General features: G+C 38.6%; 1 protein-coding gene and 1 pseudogene across 2 annotated transcripts; both read right to left on the bottom strand.

Moving 5' to 3' along the window:
- Positions 1–10,100: 10,100 nt before the first annotated feature.
- Positions 10,101–15,881, bottom strand: LOC145014570 (uncharacterized). Of its 2 annotated transcripts, none has more exons than XM_078972962.1 (9): positions 15,709–15,881; positions 14,652–15,246; positions 14,443–14,568; positions 14,168–14,347; positions 13,854–14,081; positions 12,622–13,758; positions 12,217–12,510; positions 11,677–12,106; positions 10,101–11,185 (listed from the first exon to the last, which is right to left on the bottom strand). In XM_078972962.1, the coding sequence occupies exons 2-9, from the start codon at positions 15,219–15,221 to the stop codon at positions 10,341–10,343; spliced, it is 3,810 nt and encodes a 1,269-aa protein (XP_078829088.1). In that variant the 5' UTR covers positions 15,222–15,246; positions 15,709–15,881; the 3' UTR covers positions 10,101–10,340. The 2 variants fall into 2 exon arrangements, with proteins under 2 accessions (XP_078829088.1, XP_078829089.1); XM_078972963.1 differs by having other exon boundaries at positions 15,730–15,881.
- A 3,872-nt stretch (positions 15,882–19,753) lies between these two features.
- LOC145017011 (uncharacterized) lies at positions 19,754–22,236 on the bottom strand (annotated as a pseudogene).
- Positions 22,237–22,494: the final 258 nt, after the last annotated feature.

The raw sequence follows: 22,494 nt of genomic DNA, 5'->3' as shown, positions 1-22,494 counted from the left end.
TTGGAAATGGTCCAAAAGTGACAACATGCAAGATGTCACACCCCTGAACCGTTAGAAAACAACGGCGGAAACGTCCGGCGGCGGGTGACGTCATGCATAGTATCACAACAATCGTATCAAGCAATCAAAGTAAACACAACCATTACATTACAATATGAATATTTACATTTGTTTGAAAACATAGTTTGTATACATCAATATAAGCAAAAAAAATAAAATAAAGACGAGACTCTTAAATGCTCCGTCTTCTCCAAAAGTTGGCAAGGGTACCTGTCTATCGTTGCCTTGAGAATACAAACGGTTTTGAAAATGTATCAGCATAAAGCTGGTGAGTTCATAAGCATGTTTTTGTATTGAAAACTAGTCACTGAATTTGTACAAATGGTTTCTTTTCATTATAAGTAAAATGTCGTTTGTATCGAAAACCATTGTTATCAAGTTCTGAAATATGTATGCATGCTTTCCAAGAAAATCCAATATTTTCTAACATGTTTGTTGATTACTGTATGAAAAGCACTGTTGTAAAAATCCCAACTAGGTCCCGATTAATACCTAGGCACCACTCGACCGATTAAAGGGCGCCTAGCGATTAATCCCTACATACATAATGAGTGAAACAGTATAACACGATGAAATTTTAACATTTTGAAGAAGTTTTTTCTCAATGGATACTATTTGAGGCATGATTAGCGTTGTATTAATCATATTAACTTATTTTGTTATGATATTAGTGGTATTTATGAGCTTTAATATGATATTAGTCATATTTAATTTTTTAAAATTAAGCAAATTAGCAATTAATGGTCCCCGATTAATCTCCGCCTAGCCGATTAATCGCTTAACCCCTGTCCACTGACTAGCTAACGTCGAGCATTTTTTACAACCTTGATGAAAAGTATGTTTCGTTCGAAAACCCTGGCTACCACAAGTATGTAGTGTATGTTCTGTTCGATATCCCTGGCTACCACCAGTACGTAGTGTATGTTCTGTTCGAAAACCCTGGCTACCACCAATATGTATAGTAGTTTTATTACTTAAAATAAAACTAAAGGTTGTGTCCCTGGAATACCCTCCAGTAAGTAGATAGGTAGTTTTATTAATCAAAGTAAAACTATAGAAGAAAGAAATCCTGTAAACAAAGGTTAGTTTATACTTATTGTGATTCGTATAACCATGCTAATATGACCAGTGACCTCTTTGACGTTTCTTCAGGCGTCGTACGATTACAAAATTTGTCACCCCAGGCGTGCCCGCCTAACTGTAGCTAACAGTTTAGGTGTGGGATTGTCGATCCCGAATAGATCTATTCACAAATTTCACGCTCTCCCTCCAGGAGACTCTGGTTATACTAAAGGTGAGGATTTACTGGTACCCCGAAGGGCATAACGAAGATAGGTCTCATAATCCTGTATTAACTAGTTTACGTGTTGTTCTGTTGTTCTCGTGTTGAAATCGTTGTATACGGTGTAGAGTATAAATAATTATACACAAAATAATTATTTAATAAGATACTCTAATAATGGATAAACCAAATTTTTCATAGTTATATGTTTGCTTTGGTACATAGTTTAGTTTTGTAAAACCTTTAATGAGTTTCCCAAACTATACCTATTATAGTTTGACTGGTATGTCATGATCATGTACTGTTCTGAAAACTATGCAATTATGTTTAGAAAAATGTCCCTTATGCTCCGCATATTACAAAAGGGAGAAGGTATCTAACTGTTTGATGAAAGATTGTTGTAATTGCATAAGCTTTTAAGTTATGAAAACCTTTATGTTTAGCTTGTATTCCCCCCTCCCCCCCCCCCCTGAAAATGTTTTAAAAATGTAAAAGCGTAGGGGTATGAACTCACTGTTTAACGTAGGATTCGAGTGTTAATCAATAGGAGTTGTTGGGTGTCAGACAATGCCTCAAACACAAGTGGATCCTATTTAACATATAAAGCGCATATATGTATTAGATGAGGACATAAAACTATTTGTTATAGAAGGAAACCACCTTAAGGACTAGGAAACACTGGAAACTAAGTGTTAGAATCACACGTGATTGAAGATGGGGAGTTTGCGACCGTAATCAAGAGTGTACGGTCATGGGTTTGCGGCCCATAGGTTTACGGCCCAAGTGTTTGCAGCCCATGAGTTTACGGACGTAAACACTTGGTAAAAGGTGTGATTTTTGGTGTTTCAAGGTCCTTTCGAGCCTCTTGGAAATGTTCTAAGCATTGTGCATAGCTCGAAGTAGGGTTTAAAGGCCAATAATCAACCAAAAATGGAGTTTACGACCATTGAAGGGTGTACGGCCGTACACATGGGTTTACGGTCGTGAACCCATTTCGTGTTCATGATTTAGGTCGATTTCTAGCAGATATCAAGCATAGATGGTAGTTACTTATTGTAAGAGGCTTGAAATGAGATTTTTAGCCACCAAACACTAGTGTGTGTTCTTTGTGTTCTTGGTGAGAGAGAAAATCTAGAAAAGGATGAAATTCAATGGGATGAACATGGATTCAGCACTAGAAATGAGATATAAACACAAGCAAAGTGAAGAATTACTTACATTCTTGAGGGTCCTTGAGCAAAACTCGAAAATTGTAAAGAGAGAGAGAGGGGAGTAGAGAGAAGGTCTCTAGAGTGTGTAAAGGGTGGAATGAAGGCCACTCATACCTTATATAGGGGTGAGTTTACGGCTAATGGGTGGGGTGGGGGTGTACGGCCATAAACTCGATTTTGCGGATGTACACTCCTCTCGAAGGGGTGTTTGGCTCGGGTGCTATGCTTTGACTTGGAAAAACTCATTCTGGGACCCAAACCTTGATTGTTCCGAGTTTAGAATATTTGATTAGACTCGAGAAGTTGATGGAAAATTTGATAAAAATTAAATTTTATTAACAGAGGTGGGTTAAAACAACTGAATAAACTTTGGGTTGTCACACCCAAGAAGATGATCAAAGTGAAAAGAAGCCAATGTATAAGCTTTATACCTCCTAAGGGTCTGAAATGCAACACAACTTGAATCACCAAGGGTTTCCTTCCTTCTTCTAACTTCAAATCACACAAATGGAAAGAAAAAGCTCAAGAAAACTCAAGGGGTGATTAGGGTTTCCAGAGTAGGGTGTGAGGGTGATGGAGGCTGGGTTCGAGACCATATATGTTGCTTAAAAAGGGTGCAAACCCTAAATATTAGAGTTTCCTCCTGGCGGACCTACTCGTCGAGTCGAGGCTCTCGACTCGTCAAGTAGTTCACTTAAACCCCGCGTCCAAACTGACATCTACTTGATGAGTTAGGGCTACCAACTCATCGGGTATCTCTTACAAAATGAATACTTAATGAATTAAATGCGTACCAGGAACGGGATGTTACAATTCTCCCCCACCTGTTGGATCCGCTCTGTGGTCTTCAGTACTACCTTAGTACACTCCATGACCCTCTGACCGACCTCGCTCCAACAGATTGGGGTCCTACACTTCCTCCCGTAGAGCATCTCGAAGGGAGGTCGATCAATGCTAGCATGGTAACTGTTGTTATACGAAAATTCTACTAACGAAAGATAAGTATCCTAACTGCCACCGAAATCCAAAACACATCCACGAAGCATGTCCTCGAGAGTCTGAATCATCCTCTCGCTCTGTCCGTCCATTTGGGGGTGGAAAGCGATGCTGAAATGGAGATGAGTACCCATCTCGTCGTGAAACCGCTTCTAAAATCAAGAGGTAAAACGGTCATCTCGATCTAACACTACCGAGACAGGAACTCAATGTCGTGCCACTACCTCTTGCGCGTAAATCTCGGTCAACTTCTCAGCCGAGATGCTCTCTTGGATCGGTATGAAGTTGGCACTCTTGGTCAACCGATCCATGATGACCCAAATCGAATCAACCCCACATGTGGTCCTTGGAAGCTTAGTGATAAAATCCATAGTAATATCCTCCCACTTCCACATGGGGATGTCTAACGGCTGCATCTTTCCATGAGGCCTTTGGTTCTCTACTTTGATCTTCCTGTAGGTCAGGCATCTCTCTACATACCAGGCTACATCCCGCTTCATGCAGGGCCACCAGCAATCGGGTCAAAGATCTTTGTACATCTTCATCGCCCCGGGATGGATAGAGAACCTGGACTTGTGGACCTCATCCATCAATATCTTTCGTACTACGCCCTAGTACGGTACCCAGACCCTCCCATGCAGGGTCAACAACACATGGCTATCATTATCGAAAGAGGCCACCTAGCCTACAATCCGCTCGCACTTCCAGCGCTCCTCCTTTAGGCCCTCCACATGCGCCTCTCAGATCTGCTCTAGCAATGTGGCAATCACTGTTATTCTCAGACAGATGTCTCGACTCAGGGCTGCTACCGCCTTGCGACTCAGGGCATCGGCTACTACGTTGGACTTTCCTGGGTGGTAAAGGATCTCACAATCATAGTCCTTCACCACATCTAACCACCGACACTGCCTCATGTTCAGATTCGGCTGATCCATGAGGTACCTCAAACTCTTGTGGTCCGTGTAAATGGTACAATGGATCCCGTAGAGGTAATGCCGCCAAATATTGAGGGCGAACACCACTGCCCCCAACTCTAAATCATGTGTCGGGTAGTTAGCCTCGTGAGACTTCAACTATCTCGAAACATAAGCTATCACATGACCCCGCTGCATCAAAACTACTCACATGCTTGTGATCGAAGCATCACAGTAAACTACGAAGTCATAAACTCCCTCTGACAGAATGAGAATCAATGCCTCGCACAACCGTTGTCTAAGCGTCTCGAAGGTTGCCTGCTGCTCAGGTCCCCAGGGAAAAAACCACCGACTTCTTGGTTAGTCGGGTCAAAGGTACTGCAATCTTGGAGAAATACTGGATAAATCTCCGGTAATAATCCGCTAGACCCAAGAGACTCTGAATATCAGTTGGATACCTCAGAATCGCCCACTGTATCACGGCCTCTATCTTGGCCGGATCGACCAGAATATCCTTCTAGTTGAGGAGACGCCCAAGAAACTGCACCTCGCGCAACCAGAACTCACACTTGGAGAACTTTGCAAAAAGTCTCTCCCTCCTCAGTATCTCCAGCATCTCTCTCAGGTACTCCTCATGCTGCTCCTAAGTCTTGGATTAAACCAAGATATCATCAATGAAGATTATTACAGATCGATCCAGCATCAGCCTGAACATGCGGTTCATGAGATCCATGAACGCGGCTGGATTATTGGTGAGCCTAAATGGCATCACCACAAACTTATAATGACCATAGCGAGTCCTAAAAGTGGTCTTCTGCATATCATCATCCCTGACTCGCATCTGGTGATATCCTGACCGTAGATCAATCTTAGAGAACCAATATGCTCCTTGAAGCTAGTCAAACAAATCATCTATCCTCGGAAGTGGGTAATGGTTCTTCACCGTTACCTTGTTTAGTTCTCGGTAGTCTATGAACATGCGATGTGACCCGTCCTTCTTCTTCACAAACACGATCGGAGCTCCCCATGGCAAACTGCTCGGCCTGATAAAACCCTTGTCTAGCATCTCTTGCAACTGCATAGACAACTCCTGCATCTCGGGAGGAGCCAACCGATATTGTGTCTTGGCTATCGGAGCCGCACCAGGGACCAGTTCAATCCTAAACTCAACATGTCTCTCCGGAGGTATCCCAGGTAAATCCTATGGGAATACGTTCGGGTACTCTCGCACTACTGGTACATCATCAACTTTCGCCTTACCCTTCTACCGGGTATCCATGACTTAGGCGACGTATCATGTGCAACCTTGCTAAAGGTGGTGCCTCGCTCTCGCTGCTGAACATAAAATCGGTCTGCATTGTGGCCTCTCGCCCTGGATCACTGACTCTCCCCCATTAGAAGTGTGAACCATCACTAACTGCTGCTCACGGTCAATCACTGCCCCATTGGGGCTCAACCAATTCATAGTCACTATAACCTTATTCCCACACATGGGAATAAGAACCAGGTCTATTGAAAATTGTTGATCGAATAACTGTAGTGTACATCCTTTGTGAACCCTCGTGACTCTGACAGTCCTGTCATCTGCTATCTCCACATTCAGTGGGCAACCCAGTTCCCCTGAAGCTCCTACAAATCTATTGTTGAGTGTGAGCGATACAAAAGATAGGGTGACACCCAAATCAAACAATACCAAAGCTGATATACCGTTCACTAGGAACTATCCTATAATAAAATACATAAAACATGAGCGACAATTAATATAAATAAAGAGATAAGGAGAGAATACATACCGATCACAACATCGGGAGCCACATGTGCCTCCTCTGCAGTTAACTGAAAATCCCTGCTCCTCATTGTGGGCGCCTCAGCCCGGCCCTGACGGCCATTTGTAATCCTCAGTGTGGCAGGAGTAGTTGTCGCCACCTGTCCTGTTGCACCTAAACGCAGGCACTGGGACCGCTTGTGTCCCCTCTGATTGCACTGAAAGCAAATCATATCTAATCATGTCGTAGTGGTAGTAGCAGTACAATCCCTGCTCATATGACTAGTCCGACCGTACTTGAAGCAGCCCGAACTCCCTGCCTTGCACTCCCCCTCGTGCATCTTGCCGCATTTTCCACACCGGCTGCGGCCCTACTAGCTCCTCGATATGTGATCTGACACCTTGGGCTTCTTGCCCGCACTCACTGCCTGCACCCCATCGGGTTTCTTCTTCCTCTCCATCTCCAAATCTAGCTCCCTTTCCCGAGCTCTCGCAATCATGTCTTCCAGCGTCTTGCAGCTTGAACGGCTCACAAACTGTTGTATGTCACTCCTCAATATCTCATGATATCAGGCCTTCTTCATCTCCTCATCTGCCATGTACTGCATAACAAGAAGGGCCCTCTCCCCTAAACTTGGCAGTGATCTCAGTCACCGTCTAAGTGGTCTGCTGTAAATCCTGGAACTCTCTCGCTAGCTGCTACACCTAAATCATAGGTGCAAAATTGGCCCTAAACCTAGCTGAAAAGTCACTCCAGTTCATCGCATCTGAAGTTATGTCATCACGAATGGCATGTCCGACCTCTTCCCACCAGTCGCGTGCCCTGTTCTTCAGCAGACAGGAAGCAAGTAGGACCTTGTCCCCCTCGGGACATCTGCTCGTACAGACAGCGTTGGTGACATCATCCAACCATCTGCTTCTAGCAATAGGGTCCTTAACCCCTTGGTAACTTGGAGCTCCACAAGCTCTGAACTCCCTGAAAGTCAGTGTACGGGCCCCTAGCATGGCCGCCATCTCAGTGCAGAAAGCAATCAACCTCTCATCGAGAATCTCTAGGATACACATCATAACAAACATCAGAATACTAAACAACTCTCGAGGGATCACATATATACTACAAGTTCCCAGATTCATCTCAACCTTCCTTGATTCAAGTATGGATCATCTGCTTTTAGTAGTACGGGCTCATACTACATTCCATATCTATCGGTACTTTCCTCAGTAACTGCCTTGACTTCACCAAGTCCCTTCTATTACTACTGCTTCACGCGCTAATCTCATCCTAGGCTTGTCCTAGGGTAATCACCATCCCACTCTCCGCCATCAGCTGCATAAGAAGTTCCTGTTATCTCCCCCTAACTATCTCGTGAATACCATTGCATATCACTAAGACTAGATAACTTTTCGAATGAAGATCCTACCCTACAACGGTTGGACTCAGAAAAGAGCTGCGAAATAGAGCTAGACCTAACATTCTGAAATTATTTAGTCATTGCAATATGTAACTTAACATATTCGTTTACTAGTTAGTAAAAGATAACTAGAACTCCTAAAAGCACAAAGCAAACAGCATTCGAGCCTTGAGTAAACATAATCAAGCATATCCTAATCAGGCCATCATATCACTGACTAATCTGTACTAGCATGCAGTTTATAAAGTTGATACACATATAACAGGCACATAAGGCATCCTTCCTTGATCCTTAGCCCTAATCTAGCATGCAATTCTCATAAACATAGCATAACATAAACTTTTATGGGTAATTTGAGAGTACTTACTTGAGTTCGGTTGATTGCATGCACCACAACCTTTTCTCCTTTTTAAAGTTCTTTTCGCTTTTTCTAAAATTCTTTTCTTTTTCTCAAAGTCCTTTTATAAAAATGATTTTTCTTTTAAAAATTTCTATACCAATTCCTTAGTTTGTGTTCAGACACACCCGAGAGTGTGTCCGAACCCCTCAAACCAAGGCTCTGATACCAACTTGAAACACACCAAAAATACAATCCAAAATTTTCATTTTTAAAACATTTAAGAAAACCATAATTCAACCATCATCATATAAAGTCTGAAATATCCCAGGCTAAACTGTGGTGTGTGTCATGCGATCATCCCGAGCCCTTCCCCTTGCTAGGGGAAGTACCTGAAACCAAAACTGAAAACCGTAAGCACGAAGCTTAGTGAGCTCCCCCAAACTACCACATATCATACACATAACATACAATCGTATCTTGGGCCCCACCCCTGCTACATCGAGTCTAGCTCGACATCGGCTTTCCCGGCATCGAACCCTATTCGGCATCGGGCCCGGCCCGGCATCGAGCCGTTCTCAGCATACATATGAATATATCAACTAACATATAATATAAACACATATACTAACATGTAAACACTTCTCGGGCCCCGCCCGACATCGAACCGAGATCCGGAAGCATACTAACTGTCCTCGGGAACCTAGTCTTATCAAGAAGGTTGTTAAGCCGGTAGGAAGCGACACACCTCTTATTGGCTGCAACGCGTCTCATGAACCTAGTCTCGATTGATGGTCACAATGAGCCTGGCCTGTTGATCATTGACTTTTTGACTAGTTTAACTTTTGGTCAAATTTTGGTGTGTTATAGGATTTGAATGAGGTTTGGCCTCGGTTGGATGATTAGGTGGTTTGTGCTAGCTATTCATTGTGGAGGCTATGGTTGTGATTCTTCTGCTAGACTCGGGTGAGCTTTCTAACTATATTTCGTATGACAATAGATATTCTTTGTACGATAGGATGTAGATATTGCTAATGTATACTTATACAAGTAAACGAGATTAGTCTTTTGTATGTTTGTTGTCTGCTTGATTGTATGGTGCTTTTTTGTTTATGTTTAAGATGTTGATGATGGAACGACATTAGGTTATGAGTCTAGATACTCAGAGTCGTTGACTAAACGATGTTAGGCTATTAGTCAGTTGTTAAGTAATGTTTGAGGGTCGATGACGAAATGACATTAGGCTGCGAGTCAACTGTTAATGGTGGAATGACGATAGGTTACAAATCATTTGTTTGTATGCATTGTATGTGTATTGTTGTATGTGATATATTTGTGAACTCACTAAGTACTATGTTTACCTATAGTTTACAAATGTTTTTTTCATGTTGTTCTAGTGATCAAGGCAAGGTGCGGGGTGACTATAAACTCATATCATTGGGTTTTTATGATGTACACTTCTATTGATTCTATATTATTACAATTTTTTTTTTCTATTTTGGAAACTATGTTTTATAACGTTGAACAAATGTATTTTTATATTATTTGTGGGAACGAAGCTTGATACTTTATTATATTCTGATAATGAAATTTTTAATTTGAAATTTAAGACCTTGCATACGATTTTTTTTTAATGGCACGACTTTTGATAAATAGGGCACACTTATGTAAATGTCACATGATACTCTTTGGATTAACTTATGATACATAATTACATATGCCATAGAAGTTTATCATGTACTATTTAACAACATTACAAATCATGTACATTCAATACAAACTGTTAATATGCAAAAATATTTTAAAAACTATGGATAACCAAAGTTCCACTTATGTCGCTAAACAAAATGCATTACAGAACTAGTACACATTTCAACTTGTCATTACGCAAAATCCATTAAACCAGTTTAACTAGAAACGTTAACAGCTTCCATTTCTTTTGGTTTAATTCTTGTCTAACAACCAAAACTTCCTTGATTCATCTTTCATGTGGTAGTTGTTCATGTCATTTCCCTCGTATACCATGTTAAAAAGTTGAGTGAAGTTCAATGATAAAACACATAAAAAGGACTAAATAATATCATTTGAAATATATATATATTTACTCGGTATATGCAAGGGTATTTAAAACGTTGAAAAAATGTAAGCAATGAGGATATTCTTGTTCAATAGTACATGAAAATAATATTCAAAAGTTTATAACATAAAATGCTCTAATAAAACTAAGCAACTGCAAACATTCGTATAGTGATTCCAGAATATAAAGTTTCTTAAAAATAAAACAAAGATCCCTTCAAAATTTTATGAAGCTCTAAAATCTCACACTTTAGCTTCATCTCCAAATCTTTTTCAAGAACCCTACGCTAAACTTGTTGTTTCTTCAAATCAAGAAACACTTTACCAATTTGCCCCTCACACGCCACAGAAACTTCCGGATCCAAAGACTCAAGAAACTTAGCGGATAACTTTAAATTGGTGAAAATCGTAAATAATTTCCCACAAAACTTTCTGACTTCCGCCCTTTTGGATTGCTTTTCAGGCATATTCATCACCAATTCCTTAATCAAAACACAAATTTCAGACATATGTTTACTCACCATCTTCTTTCCAACATCGCTTCCTTCAATGTTCAAAGGCTTCAAAATCTCCAACACCAAATCAAGCCCTTCAACTCTCCGAAATTTCGATTTCGCCCCTCCACATTTCTCAACTAAAAACCCGAAAAAACGTCTCCCGATCCACGCCCACCTCCTGAAAATCTCCTTCAAGAAATTCAACTTGAGCATCGAGTTTTTCCCATCGAAATAACGGGTTAAAGCCCCTTTAAAAATCTCAAACACCTTCTCCAATTCATCTTCCTTGAAGCTTCTAGAATCAATGATCTTCAAGATCCAGTAGATTGAATTCTGGGCGAGATTCACAATCTTTCTGTAACGTTGAAACGAAGCTGATTGTTTCTTTTTTGATGGAGTGATTGCTGATTTCTTCTTTTTGAAAGGTTTTGATGCCAATTTTAGATTCTTTTCAAGTAGAGGCTCGAGAAGTGATAGCTGAACAGATTCGTCTTTTGGATAATGTTTTGCTTTGAAGATTTTGTGTTCCATGATTTTACAGATCCTGTCACCTAACTGTTCACTTCCTTCAGTTGTATTGGGGTTCACGAATGCTTGTGCAAGATTTGTGAACACCTTCAATACTTGTGGTTTACCTGCATGATATGATATGATGTTAAATTAGATTAATTTACATTCTTGGTCCCTGAGTATAGCTGGTTTTTGAAATTCTAGTAATTTGAGGTTTTTGTAACATTTTTGGGGGTCAAATTTGCAAAAATCAGGTATACTCAAGGACCAAAAATATACTAAAAAACTGTTACAAAACCTCAAACAAATTTCTTACAATAGCCCCAAATTTAGAGACCAAATTTGCAAAAGAACTTTTTTGGGACCAAAATTAGTACAAAAACCTAAAAGACCAAAATTGCAAAATCGGCTAAACTTAAGGACGAAAATCGTTACAAAGAACATCAAATAAGGACCAAAACTACAAGATAACTTTTTGGGAGGGAGCAAAAATGCAAAAATCAGCTATACTCAGGTACCAAAAATGCAGAAATAAGCTATACTCAAAGGACCAAAATTAAAAGAAAACACTTTTAGGGACTAAAAATGTAACATATTATAAAAGTAAAAAACTTGCCTTGATTCTCATGGAGGTAGATTTCAAGCAAGGAAAGAACACGGAGTTTGAAAAGAACAAGCTGAGAATGAGCAGTTTCCCCTCCTGCTTGGTTTCGTTTCTCTTTAAAGATCTGCGCCAGATACGAATCCATTCTAAACATGGCTTCATCATCCATTCCGCCATCGGAATCGGAATCGGAATCTTCTTTTCCGGCGGAATCAGCAATTCCCTCGGAGTCTTCGGATTGGTCATCAGCAGCTTCACCACCGGTTTCCGCTTCATCGGAATCTTCAGCTTCTTCGATTTCTAGAAGATCATCGTCATCAGTGTCATCATCATTTTCAGTATCGGAATCCTGACGCCTTGCGGGTTTTAAATCTTTTTTTATAACTTTCAACATTCGGAGTAAACCATCGTCTGTCACATCATCACTGTAGTATTTGAAAACCTACAAAAGGTAAGTGGAAAAATGTCAACAATGGAAACTTGAAAATTCTATTTCAACTTCTATTTGCTTATTATGAAGAAAATCAATACAAGTATGTTGATTGATTATACCTGTTCAATGGAGGATCGCATGGGAGCTGATGATTGAGGAAGCAATGATAAGAGTGTATCAACAAAAACATCCATTAACACAGGTGCATCATCACCATCTGCATCTGCTTCATCATCTCCAGATGAATCAAGAAGATCGGGTGATGGGAAGAATTTTTTGCAGCAAATTATGATTTCAGAAGCAGCTTCAAAGAATTCCCCTGGTCTGAGTAGGATTTGGAGCAGCAATTGGATGAGTAAGTACCTCAATGCATGCAATCTGTGAGCATCTGCACTCATCCCACAATTCCTTTCCTGAAATTGTTCAAACTCTTTTTTAGACGCAATATAATATGAAAGGTTTAACTGGAAGTATAATGTTGTAACAAAAAGAAATAGAAGTAGGATGCTGTAGGAGTGAGTTACCTCTTTGGAAAGCCAATTTTCCATGGCTTGCAATTTCTTGAAAGCCTTTTCATCTTCATCGCTCAATGACCTAAAGAGGGATACAGATGGAATGTTGCGCAAAACACTGAGAAATTTCATGAAATAAGAACCAAGATCATTAGCTTCTTTCCCACTTGTAACTGTATGAGGCCATTCTCCTTTTTGAGCATTGGCCAAAAGTAATTGCAGCTGTTCAATACACATCCTGCAAAGAGAACTTGAAGTTGCTGCTTTTGGCCATCTAAACTTCTGATCTAACTCAAATGAAGTCACTTCAGTCCCTAAAGATGAAGAGAACAACCCCTGAACAGCTAAAAACTTCAAGATTTCTTTCTGAACACCAAACTTTCCTTCACCTTCAGGCAGCTCGTTTGAATCCTCAGTCTTATCAAGCTTTGCATGTTTTAAAACACTTGGAAGAGAGTCCACAACCCAACTTTTGAGAAAATCTGAAGTGACATCTTTCTCTTCAATCGAACCGATTTCTGAATTATCATCAGTTGTTTGACTTTGGTCAGATGGTTCTTCTAAAGGTCGCACATCAAGAAACATGTCGATTAGGTTTTTAATGAAAAGCATACAGCCAGGTTCAGTAGTGAAACCTGACATTAGATCTTTTACAGTTTTAGTCCTTGTAATGCAGTCGAATTTCCCATTGCTGTGTTTTTGTAGAGCCATGGTTACAGCTACCCGTTTTCCATCATCATTGCTGACCCAATCTGACAGCTTTTCAAGAAAGTATTGTGCAAATTTGTAAAGCCATGAATCCTTTGTGGAAAGTATGTCAATTAGACATTGGACAATCTTGTAGGATAAAACAATTGGTATGCAAGAAACAGGGAGTCTTGGTAGAACAAGAAGCATAACATCAAACACCAAGTGTTTTCGATCATGAGAGGATAAAAGAAGCGACCCTTCGATGATAACATCCCAGAAATTTTGTAGGTTTTTCTGTAGATCTTCTTCATAAGAACTCGATTTGGGTTTCTTTTTGTGCTTCTTTGTAGAGTTTAATCCTGTTGATGAATCAGTGCCTTCTGGGACAACATCGGGTAAAAGGATATTCACTAAAACAGGCCACACACCATGAACTCGAGGCTGACAAAATGTTGACTCCTGCAAACCCACAATAAAAACTTCAAAAATTACAACTTTAACCCTCGAACTGATGCAAATACCATGAAACCATTTTTAAAAAAAAAAAAAATCACCTTTAGGCAATTTGAAAGAATGGATAGATGTTCAGGAGAGAACATTGAGCTAGAACTGTATGGATTTGGCAAAAGCTTCCCAAATGATCTGTTGTCATCAGATAGTTTTTCTCTTAGTTTAAGAGCTAGAAGTAATGCATCAGGATTTCCAGCTTCTGTGGCTCCTTCAAACCATTCATGGAGACCAGGAGCATCAAGAACTTGCTTCAAGACAACTTTAACAGGCAACTGCAATCCATTTTACACAGATCATGAAAGGGTATTAATGGAATGATAAAAAAAAAAATTGTTTTATCCCATCAATTATTAAGTACCTTTTCAACTAACTGCAGGATAACAACAACAGCAGGCTCCTGGAGATAACGTTTCTTGGTGGCTAGTGTAATAACAGCACCAGTGAATTCCTTAATATACTCGCTTTCCTGAATCAGTCTTCCTGATCTTGCAAGAGCACCATAAGCAAACAAACGACCTAAAAGACAATCTTTGATTTCCTGTATGACATAAAGAAACACACAAACATTTAGAAAGGGAATAAATAAGTCATCAGTCATGTTCAAAAAAAGTTAAAAAGAGATTACAATCCCACCTGTCCCTTCATAGAAGAAGAGACTTCCAATAAGTCAACTATAAGTTTCAGCAAAGAGTCCAATGCAATATCAGAAACTGCACCAACTAACATAGTCAAGCCCAATGCAAACCCTTGTCTTGCACACTGAAAAAGAATAACCAAATAAGCACCTGCTAGTAAAGACAACAATGGTCATATAAGTAAAATCAAAGTGAGGAAGCACACACCTCTCTTGATGAGGAAACACCACGAATAAGCCTTCTGACAGCATATCTTATGGAAGGTGCACAGTTATTCAATCCATCCTCTTTCTCAGCTTCCAATTTCAACCCACCATCAACATCTTCCTTCTTCTCGAGCATATTATAAGCCTTCTGAACCACCTGCAACTCCATCACCAATCTCTCTGCAGCAGCTTCCCTTACCAAACCATCGGCAGATCCCAAATCCTTAAACACGCCTATATGAAACTCAGGCAAACTGTTACTTGTTCTACTCTTCTCAACTTCTTTGACCTCCAAATTTGCTAGAATTGGCTTCACTTCAGCGTTATCACCCGATGTAGCGCGGTGTTTTTCTTTATCTAATGCTTTTCGTTTTTTCTTCCTCTCCATTGGTTTAACACCATTGGAGCTGTTATCGTTATTATTTGATTTTTCTATCTCCTCTTCGTTCTTCGTCACCTTTTTAATCTTCTTTTTCAAATGCTCACTCGAAACTTTGCTATCAGAGCTTGTATTGCTCTTCTGGATATCTATTTCTTCTACACTATCAGAGCTCCTTTTCTTGCTACCCATTGATGTCAACGAATTTAGGAAATATCTGTTAAATCAGAAACAAAAACACATAAACACAAAGATTATTGGAGCATAAGAGCATAATATCGATTGTAATGAGCATGTTACACGAATACGAACCTATTATAAAATATATATTATGTAACTATTATAGCTATTATAATCAATAAATAAGAAAACAAACCATTAAACTAGCTAAATAACTTAACCATATTAGTTTTTTAGACATGTTTGTAGAAGATTGTAATCAACTAGAAGTTACATTGCACCCATTGGCTATTTCCTTCAATCTTTGTACCATAAGCCCAACCAGGATCGGTTTTTTCTTTTACTAGCCATTTCTAAGAAAGTAGCAGTGATCAAAACATGAATTAGAAGTGTAATACTAACTTACTAAGCCTAATCATCAAACCACAGTGAAAGACAGCAGAACAAGTGAAAACAGGAAAAAGAAAAGAAGAAATAGCAAAATTTTCCAATTTTGGACCTGAAGTCGCCGGAGAAGAACCTGGTCGAAGGTAGAGAAGTCGCCGGAAGAAGGCAGTCGATCCTGGTGGGGGTCGCAGGAGGTGGACGCAAGGAATCGGATGCAGAGCAAGTCCAAAGCGTAGAGGCGGGACTCAGGAGGCGAAGCAGCGAACGAGCACGAGACTGATTTTAGTTAGCGTGAGTCCTCAACCCTAAAACGTTCTTTTTATTAAAAATAATAATAATAATAATAATAATAATAAATAACCCTATCGCTAACCGCTATTTGTGGCTATTTACACCATAGCGGTCGATGGTCGCCTCGCCTCGCCTCGCTATTTGCTATGGTCGCTATTGACAACTGTGATCTGAAGTGCTTTAAGGTTTTGCTAAATCCTAACGGAAAAGATGAAACGAAGCGTTTTTGTTTTTCCAAAATAAAATTGTCTGAAGTCTGCGGATCACTTTTGCAGACCTCTACAGCAGAAAATGTGAACCAAAGTGTTGCAGAATGTAATGAGAAGCATATTTGTTTTTTAATATCTGCAGGCTGCTGCACATATTAAAAAATTTAAAATTAAGTAATTTAATAAACCGAAAATAGTTTTTTTAATAACAAAAATTTAATAATTGTAGACTTAAAACATTGAAATAAAATTGAAACAACCAAATTAGTTTTACAATTACATTTTTAAATAAAATTCATACATCATGAATGAACAAAAAAAATCATATAAGCAAAGATTATACAGCAAAATCAATAAATAACTTTAGCATATTCAACTATTTAAGCACAGCATTCATAACCATTCAACACAAAAATTCATAAACCTAAACATAAAGTTTATACAACACAATCATCAAATAAGTTTTGCATTTAAGTTTATGATTTCAGCAAGGATTATGATTCGACAGAAAAATTTATAAACCTAAACATAAATTTGAGCAGAAAATTTATTTAAAGAACAATTATATAATAAATCAACATTCAATAAAGCTTTTAGCAACGATTCTTCACATCTCAGCAACAAAATAAGTACTCAAATGTATAGAGTTGGTACTTTATAAGAAAAAAAAAAACTAACCTGATGTTGAAGACGATGGCAGCAAGGATCGAAACTGCGCTTGGCAGCAGCAGAGGGTGCTGAGAACGAACGAACGAACGAAGAAGAAGGGTGACCAGTCCGGCAACGAAAGGGCAGGGTCGGCTGGAATCGATCTTCAACAGGGATGAGAAGGGTGCTGAGAACGAACGAACGAAGAAGAAGGGTGTTGCGGCGTTTTTTTTTCTTTGCGTAGCGTGTTTTTTGTGTAGGGTGTTTTTTTAAGTTTAGGTTAGAAGTGGATAGAAGAGTCAGGCCCAATGTTGTATGGGGAAGAGGACGGGAAGAGGTTTTTGAGCCCGAAGTCTGCAGAAAAACAAACTGTTGCGAACTTAAAAATGTTGCGTGTGTGCTGCGCCACTATAACATCCCAAATTTCAAAGCCAAAAAATTCATTTTTAAATAAGTTATTACATAAAACCATTAGTATAAAAAAACATTCATAATAATATCTTGTGTCAAACCAAGGTGTCAGTAATCAAAACATATTATCATAAAACCATATTAGAGTGTAATCCTAAAGATCTCACGTGCGGAAAACAAAGTGTGATGTGCTGCGATCAACCCGAATCCTTTCCTTTAAACACGAAGTACCTGAAACCAAAACTGAAAACCGTAAGCACGAAGCTTAGTGAGTTCCCCCCATCATACCACATACCACACAATCACATAACATACATACTGCTAGGCATTTATGGGGTGCCCGACCTACCCGGTACAGCCATTACGAGGTGCCGACCTACCTGTGTCAAGCCATTATGGGGTGCTGACTACCCATGTTAAGCCATTATGGGGTGCTGACTACCCTTTGGTCCTAACAACCGAACCTCGAGGATTATTTCACCCCTACTACTACTACTATCACATATCATAACATAACAGATTATCAGACATATATAGGGTGTCTGAACTACCCTTCGATCCTAACAACCGAACTCGGGGACTGCTCCCCTCCTACTACCTCTAACTCATATAACAGATCATGCTAGCATATAAACATAACATCACATACTATCAGACGTATCTGGGGTGTCTGACTACCCTCCGATCCTAACAACCGAACTCTACTACTATCACATATAACATATCATGCTAGCATATAACATATCAGGTAGTAGCAAACCTAAATGATATCACATAGACAATCATCTATCATACGTCTCATACTGGTGGGTTGGCATTGTGGCCTTAGACCCACCGCTACTGGAAGGTAACTCACCTCACATTGATGAAGTCCCGAAGACACAATCCCACACTTGCTGAAGTCCCGCATACTCGACCCCAACTTTTGGCTGACACATTCCCGAACTTGGTTGCCGGTGGTAGTGAGTGGCGGCAGCCACCATGGCTGGCGACCATGGTGGTTAACTCCTTGATTTTCGGCCAAACACACACACACACACTAAAACATTAGGCTTGAAGCAGCGATACACGAACATCACATAACACACCCACACAACTCACAGACACCTCCACGGTGGCATGCGACGATCCTGACGGTAGGCAGCAGCTGCGCGAAATGGAGGCAGCAACGGCAGAAGAACGGACCCACCGGTGTCCTCTTCGTCACCGGTAAGGAAGCATGATCGATCTGCGACAACAACAACAATGCTTTACGTCCGTCGGCGGACCTGTGGGTGCTAGCAGTCGTTCGCTAATCAGAAAACAGATATGACAACGACTCATCGTCTTCATCGGCGGCGGCGCAGCGGCGGCAACAGCCTTGATGTTCATATCCCATGAATCGACATTCCTTTCTCCGTCATCGTCAACAGTGGGTCTCCGGGTGGTTCAGCTTCAACAACGGTGGCGAAGAGAGGTTGGCTGCTGTGGAACGGTCTCAGAAGCGGGTGGTCCTCGTTGTCGCCGGCAACAAGAAAGAGATAAGAGAGGTGGCGATCGGAGGTGAAGAAGTGGGAGTGGCGGCCGGTGAGGGAGGCATAAGGAGGGTGACGGCTGATTGCTTCTATTAGGGTTAGGGTTAGGGTTAGGCAATGGAACCTTTATATACATGTGCACCACAAAACTTTATCCCATAATGACATAAATAGTCCCTCCCTTCAGAAATAACTTCGAAATAGATCCCATAATTACATTAACAGCCCATCTATCCTAATTCCTTTCAAAATAAGTCAATAATTACCAAACGCACCCTGACTTCTGAAATCCTTTTCAAATTGAATCCAGAACTTACATTTTTAACCCCCAACTTCTAAAAATGTGGCAATTAACTCCTCGATCCCAACACCCTGCATAAATAGTTATTTATGAGTCCTTCATTTATTTATTTATTTATTTATTTATTTATTTAATAATAAACGGGGTTTTACAGCCACGTAGCACTAAGAGGTTCAAAGAGTTTTTTTTAAAAAAAAAAAATAATAAACACAACCTTAGTGTGGTTTCTGGTATGGTATCGGCAATGATGAAGGAAGGTGCCATGGTTTGGAACACTATAAACTCGCCGCTTATGTTAGTTCTTTATTGAAAGTTACACTTGCATCCCTTCTATTTTGGATAACTTTCAATTTCACTCCGAACAAAAAAAAAAATAGAACGACTGAAAATAAAATAAAAATAAAAATAAGAAAAAAGCAATGTTTTAAAAAACTGGTTTTTTAGTTGAACCAATCGTGTGACCGGTTTCCGGTTCAACCGGTTTTCTTAATTTTTTATGTTTATTATTTTTTTTATCTACATATATATTATTATATACAACATAGAATTTAACATCCACACATTCAAACAATAAAAATACATATGAAAATTATTGTAGATCAATCCAAACACATTAAAAAACATATTGTCATAGGTTTTACATCAATTCAATACATCCAAAAAACATAAAACGTAATACCTAAACAAAAAATATTGTTTTAGCTTAAAAGTAACGCATCAAGATCAAATCAAACTATGGATCTTGAGACATCGGAGTGTTATACGCATCAATCTCACGATTGCTTAATAAATAAAATTCACTGTCAACTTCATCATTATTAAAAACAGGGTCAGTTTCTTTTTCTACAATATAAAAAAAAGGTTAATATCACGAAATAGCTTAATAATAAACTAAAATTATAACACTTCATTAATATTTATGCAAAAAATATCAACTTGTGTTTGAGCAGCCGGTTCATGCTCTTCTTCATCAAGCATATTTTCTAAATCATTGTAATCAAGTTCTCATTCGACTCTTTTTCAACCACCCAAAAATTGGTCTTGTCAATACATTCATAGTCAATAGGATCGTAAGATTTTTTATCAACCTTGAGTCTACAAAATCATTCACAGAAAAAGTTGTAAAAATAAAACAACATTGTTATTAGTTAAATATTTTATTATAATAAAATGTACCTATATTTTTAAACGCAAGTTGTAGTGCACAAATACAAGATCATTTAGTCTTTGATGTTCCAACCTATTCCTCTTTTTTGTATGAATCCTTTCAAAGACACTCCAATTACGTTCACATCCGGAAGAAGATGCGGTTTGGCTTAGTATTCTAATAGCAATTTTTTTGTAATATTGGAGTATCTCCGCCAAATACCTTCCACTACTCATCTACAAATACAATTGTAAGAATATATATATATATATATATATATATATATATATATATATACATATATATATATATATATCACAAGAATATAGTTAATAATAGTATACAAAAGTTAAATGTTACCTGGATGGGTACTAGTACGAGAAGCAATGACATTATATCTACCAAAAGTACCTTCACTTTCACGAAACTTGCCTAGAGATAGTGTGAGATCTAAAATGCTTGTACCGGAAAAATTCTTCTCAACCATATCGAGAATACCTTGAAACACATCTCTCTTAGAACAAACATTCTCATGATTATACTGAAAAACTGGATTTAACTAATACGTTGCACAATGAATACTTTTTCTTAGCATTATATCCCAACGAAGATCAATTATGTCAGTATAAGGCTTGTATAATTCTTTCTTCTTCTTAAATAATTCCTTTACCCCTCTTCTTGCCCGGTACATTCCCTCATAAACATAACCCAATGTAGGTTTTTCATCTGAATCACATAACCGTAAAAGTCTTAACAAAGGAGTCATCACTTTTACCGTAATCAAACAATTTCTCCAAAAAATTTCATTCAAGACAATATCTTTACATTTAACTGCATTTCTCACTTTCAACGTCTTCTTAAAGTCATTAGGTATGACCATTGCTTGTAAATCGACTTTATGGTCATACAAACTTTTTAATGCAATAAACGCAGTACCAAAACGGGTAACACCTGGACAGATGATTTATGTCCAACCATATCTTTTTCTTAACCATTTCAAGGGCCACTTATGATTGTAAATAAAAACAGTAACTTTGGACGCAAGAGTGACCAAACTTTTTATATTATCCAATTTCAAAACATCATTTAATATAAGATTAAGACAATGTGTTGCACATGGAGACCAAGTAATAGAAGGATATCTTTCACGTAGCTTATTACCAGCAAGTTTGTAATTGGCAGCATTATCAGTAACAATTTGAACCACATTCTTGTGTCCTACCATTTCAAGAATCTCAGCAAACAAATTGCACAAATTTGAAGCATTACTCTCTACATCAGATGCATCAACAAATTTAAGAAATGATATTCTTTTCGAACAATAAACCAAAAAAATTAATTAAATGGTGTTGCCTAGTATCCCTCCACCCATCACTCATAATTATGCAACCACTTTCAATCCATTGACTTCTAAATGAATCAATTAACAATGAAACAGACTTCTCTGCATCAGACAATAAATTGGCCCTCAAAGCATGATAATTAGGTGCTTTATACCCATGACCAATACCCGCTATTTTATCTACCATGTGTTGAAAATAAGGAGAGTTACAAGCATTGATATGTACACATGCATCATAGAACCACATTACAATTGCTAAATCGACATCACATATTTTTTGCTTAGTTTGCATGACATATTTAATAGTGGGTTGAGAATGATCATTTATACTTTTTGTGAAGGATGAAAATTTGATGTACCTTTCCGTTTTCCTTCCTTATTAGTATGTGCTTTGACATTTTGATTTTGTGTTTCTTCCGTATCTTCATCGTCATCCGAGATAGTAACATTGTTTATGCCATCACCACTAGCTTTGCGTTTTTCCTTTTGTGCCGTTTCTTTTAAAAGACCGTGCATTAAGAAACGGACTTCTTGAGATACTTTAGTACAAACTGATATGTCACCACTAACACCGACAAGGTGTTTCTTAGCTATGCTTATTCCACCACCACGCCAAAAAATTTCACAAAAATTACATATGTAACTTTTGTTTCCTTTTTCATCCTTAACTATAGTTATATGTTCACATGCTTTATCTGTCTTCGTTTTTACATTTGATTCAACGAAAGGTTCTGATTGAGATTGTGTTTCCATTGGTTGTTTGTCTCTAGAATCCATGTTGAACTGTATTTTAAACCTTAGAACAATTTCAAAATTAGAATAACAAACATAAGCTAAAAATAATAAAATTTAACAAATACAAATTGACTAACCATTAACCAAATAGTTTTTGAAGTTCGATATATATATATATATATATATATATATATATATATATATATATATATATATATATATATATATATATATATATATATATATAATAAACTTAAGCAGTGGGTAAGGTTTCGTTCATAACCAACATTAATTAAAATA

Source organism: Lactuca saligna, chromosome 9 (assembly GCF_052625555.1).
Source record: "Lactuca saligna cultivar CGN05327 chromosome 9, ASM5262555v1, whole genome shotgun sequence".
NCBI lineage: Eukaryota > Viridiplantae > Streptophyta > Magnoliopsida > Asterales > Asteraceae > Lactuca > Lactuca saligna.
The sequence above is the reverse complement of the archived record's forward strand: the minus strand, read 5'-3'. Positions and strand labels throughout refer to the sequence as shown.

What these genes read in the sequence shown, in the direction of transcription:
- LOC145014570 (XM_078972962.1), bottom strand. Translation starts at nt 15,221, where the DNA reads ATGGGTAGCAAGAAAAGGAGCTCTGATAGTGTAGAAGAAATAGATATC. An exon ending in TTCTTTCAAATTGCCTAAAG is followed by an intron (nt 13,759 to 13,853) that starts GTGATTTTTTTT and finishes GTGGGTTTGCAG; the next exon opens with GAGTCAACATTTTGTCAGCC. An exon ending in AAAATTGGCTTTCCAAAGAG is followed by an intron (nt 12,511 to 12,621) that starts GTAACTCACTCC and finishes GAACAATTTCAG; the next exon opens with GAAAGGAATTGTGGGATGAG.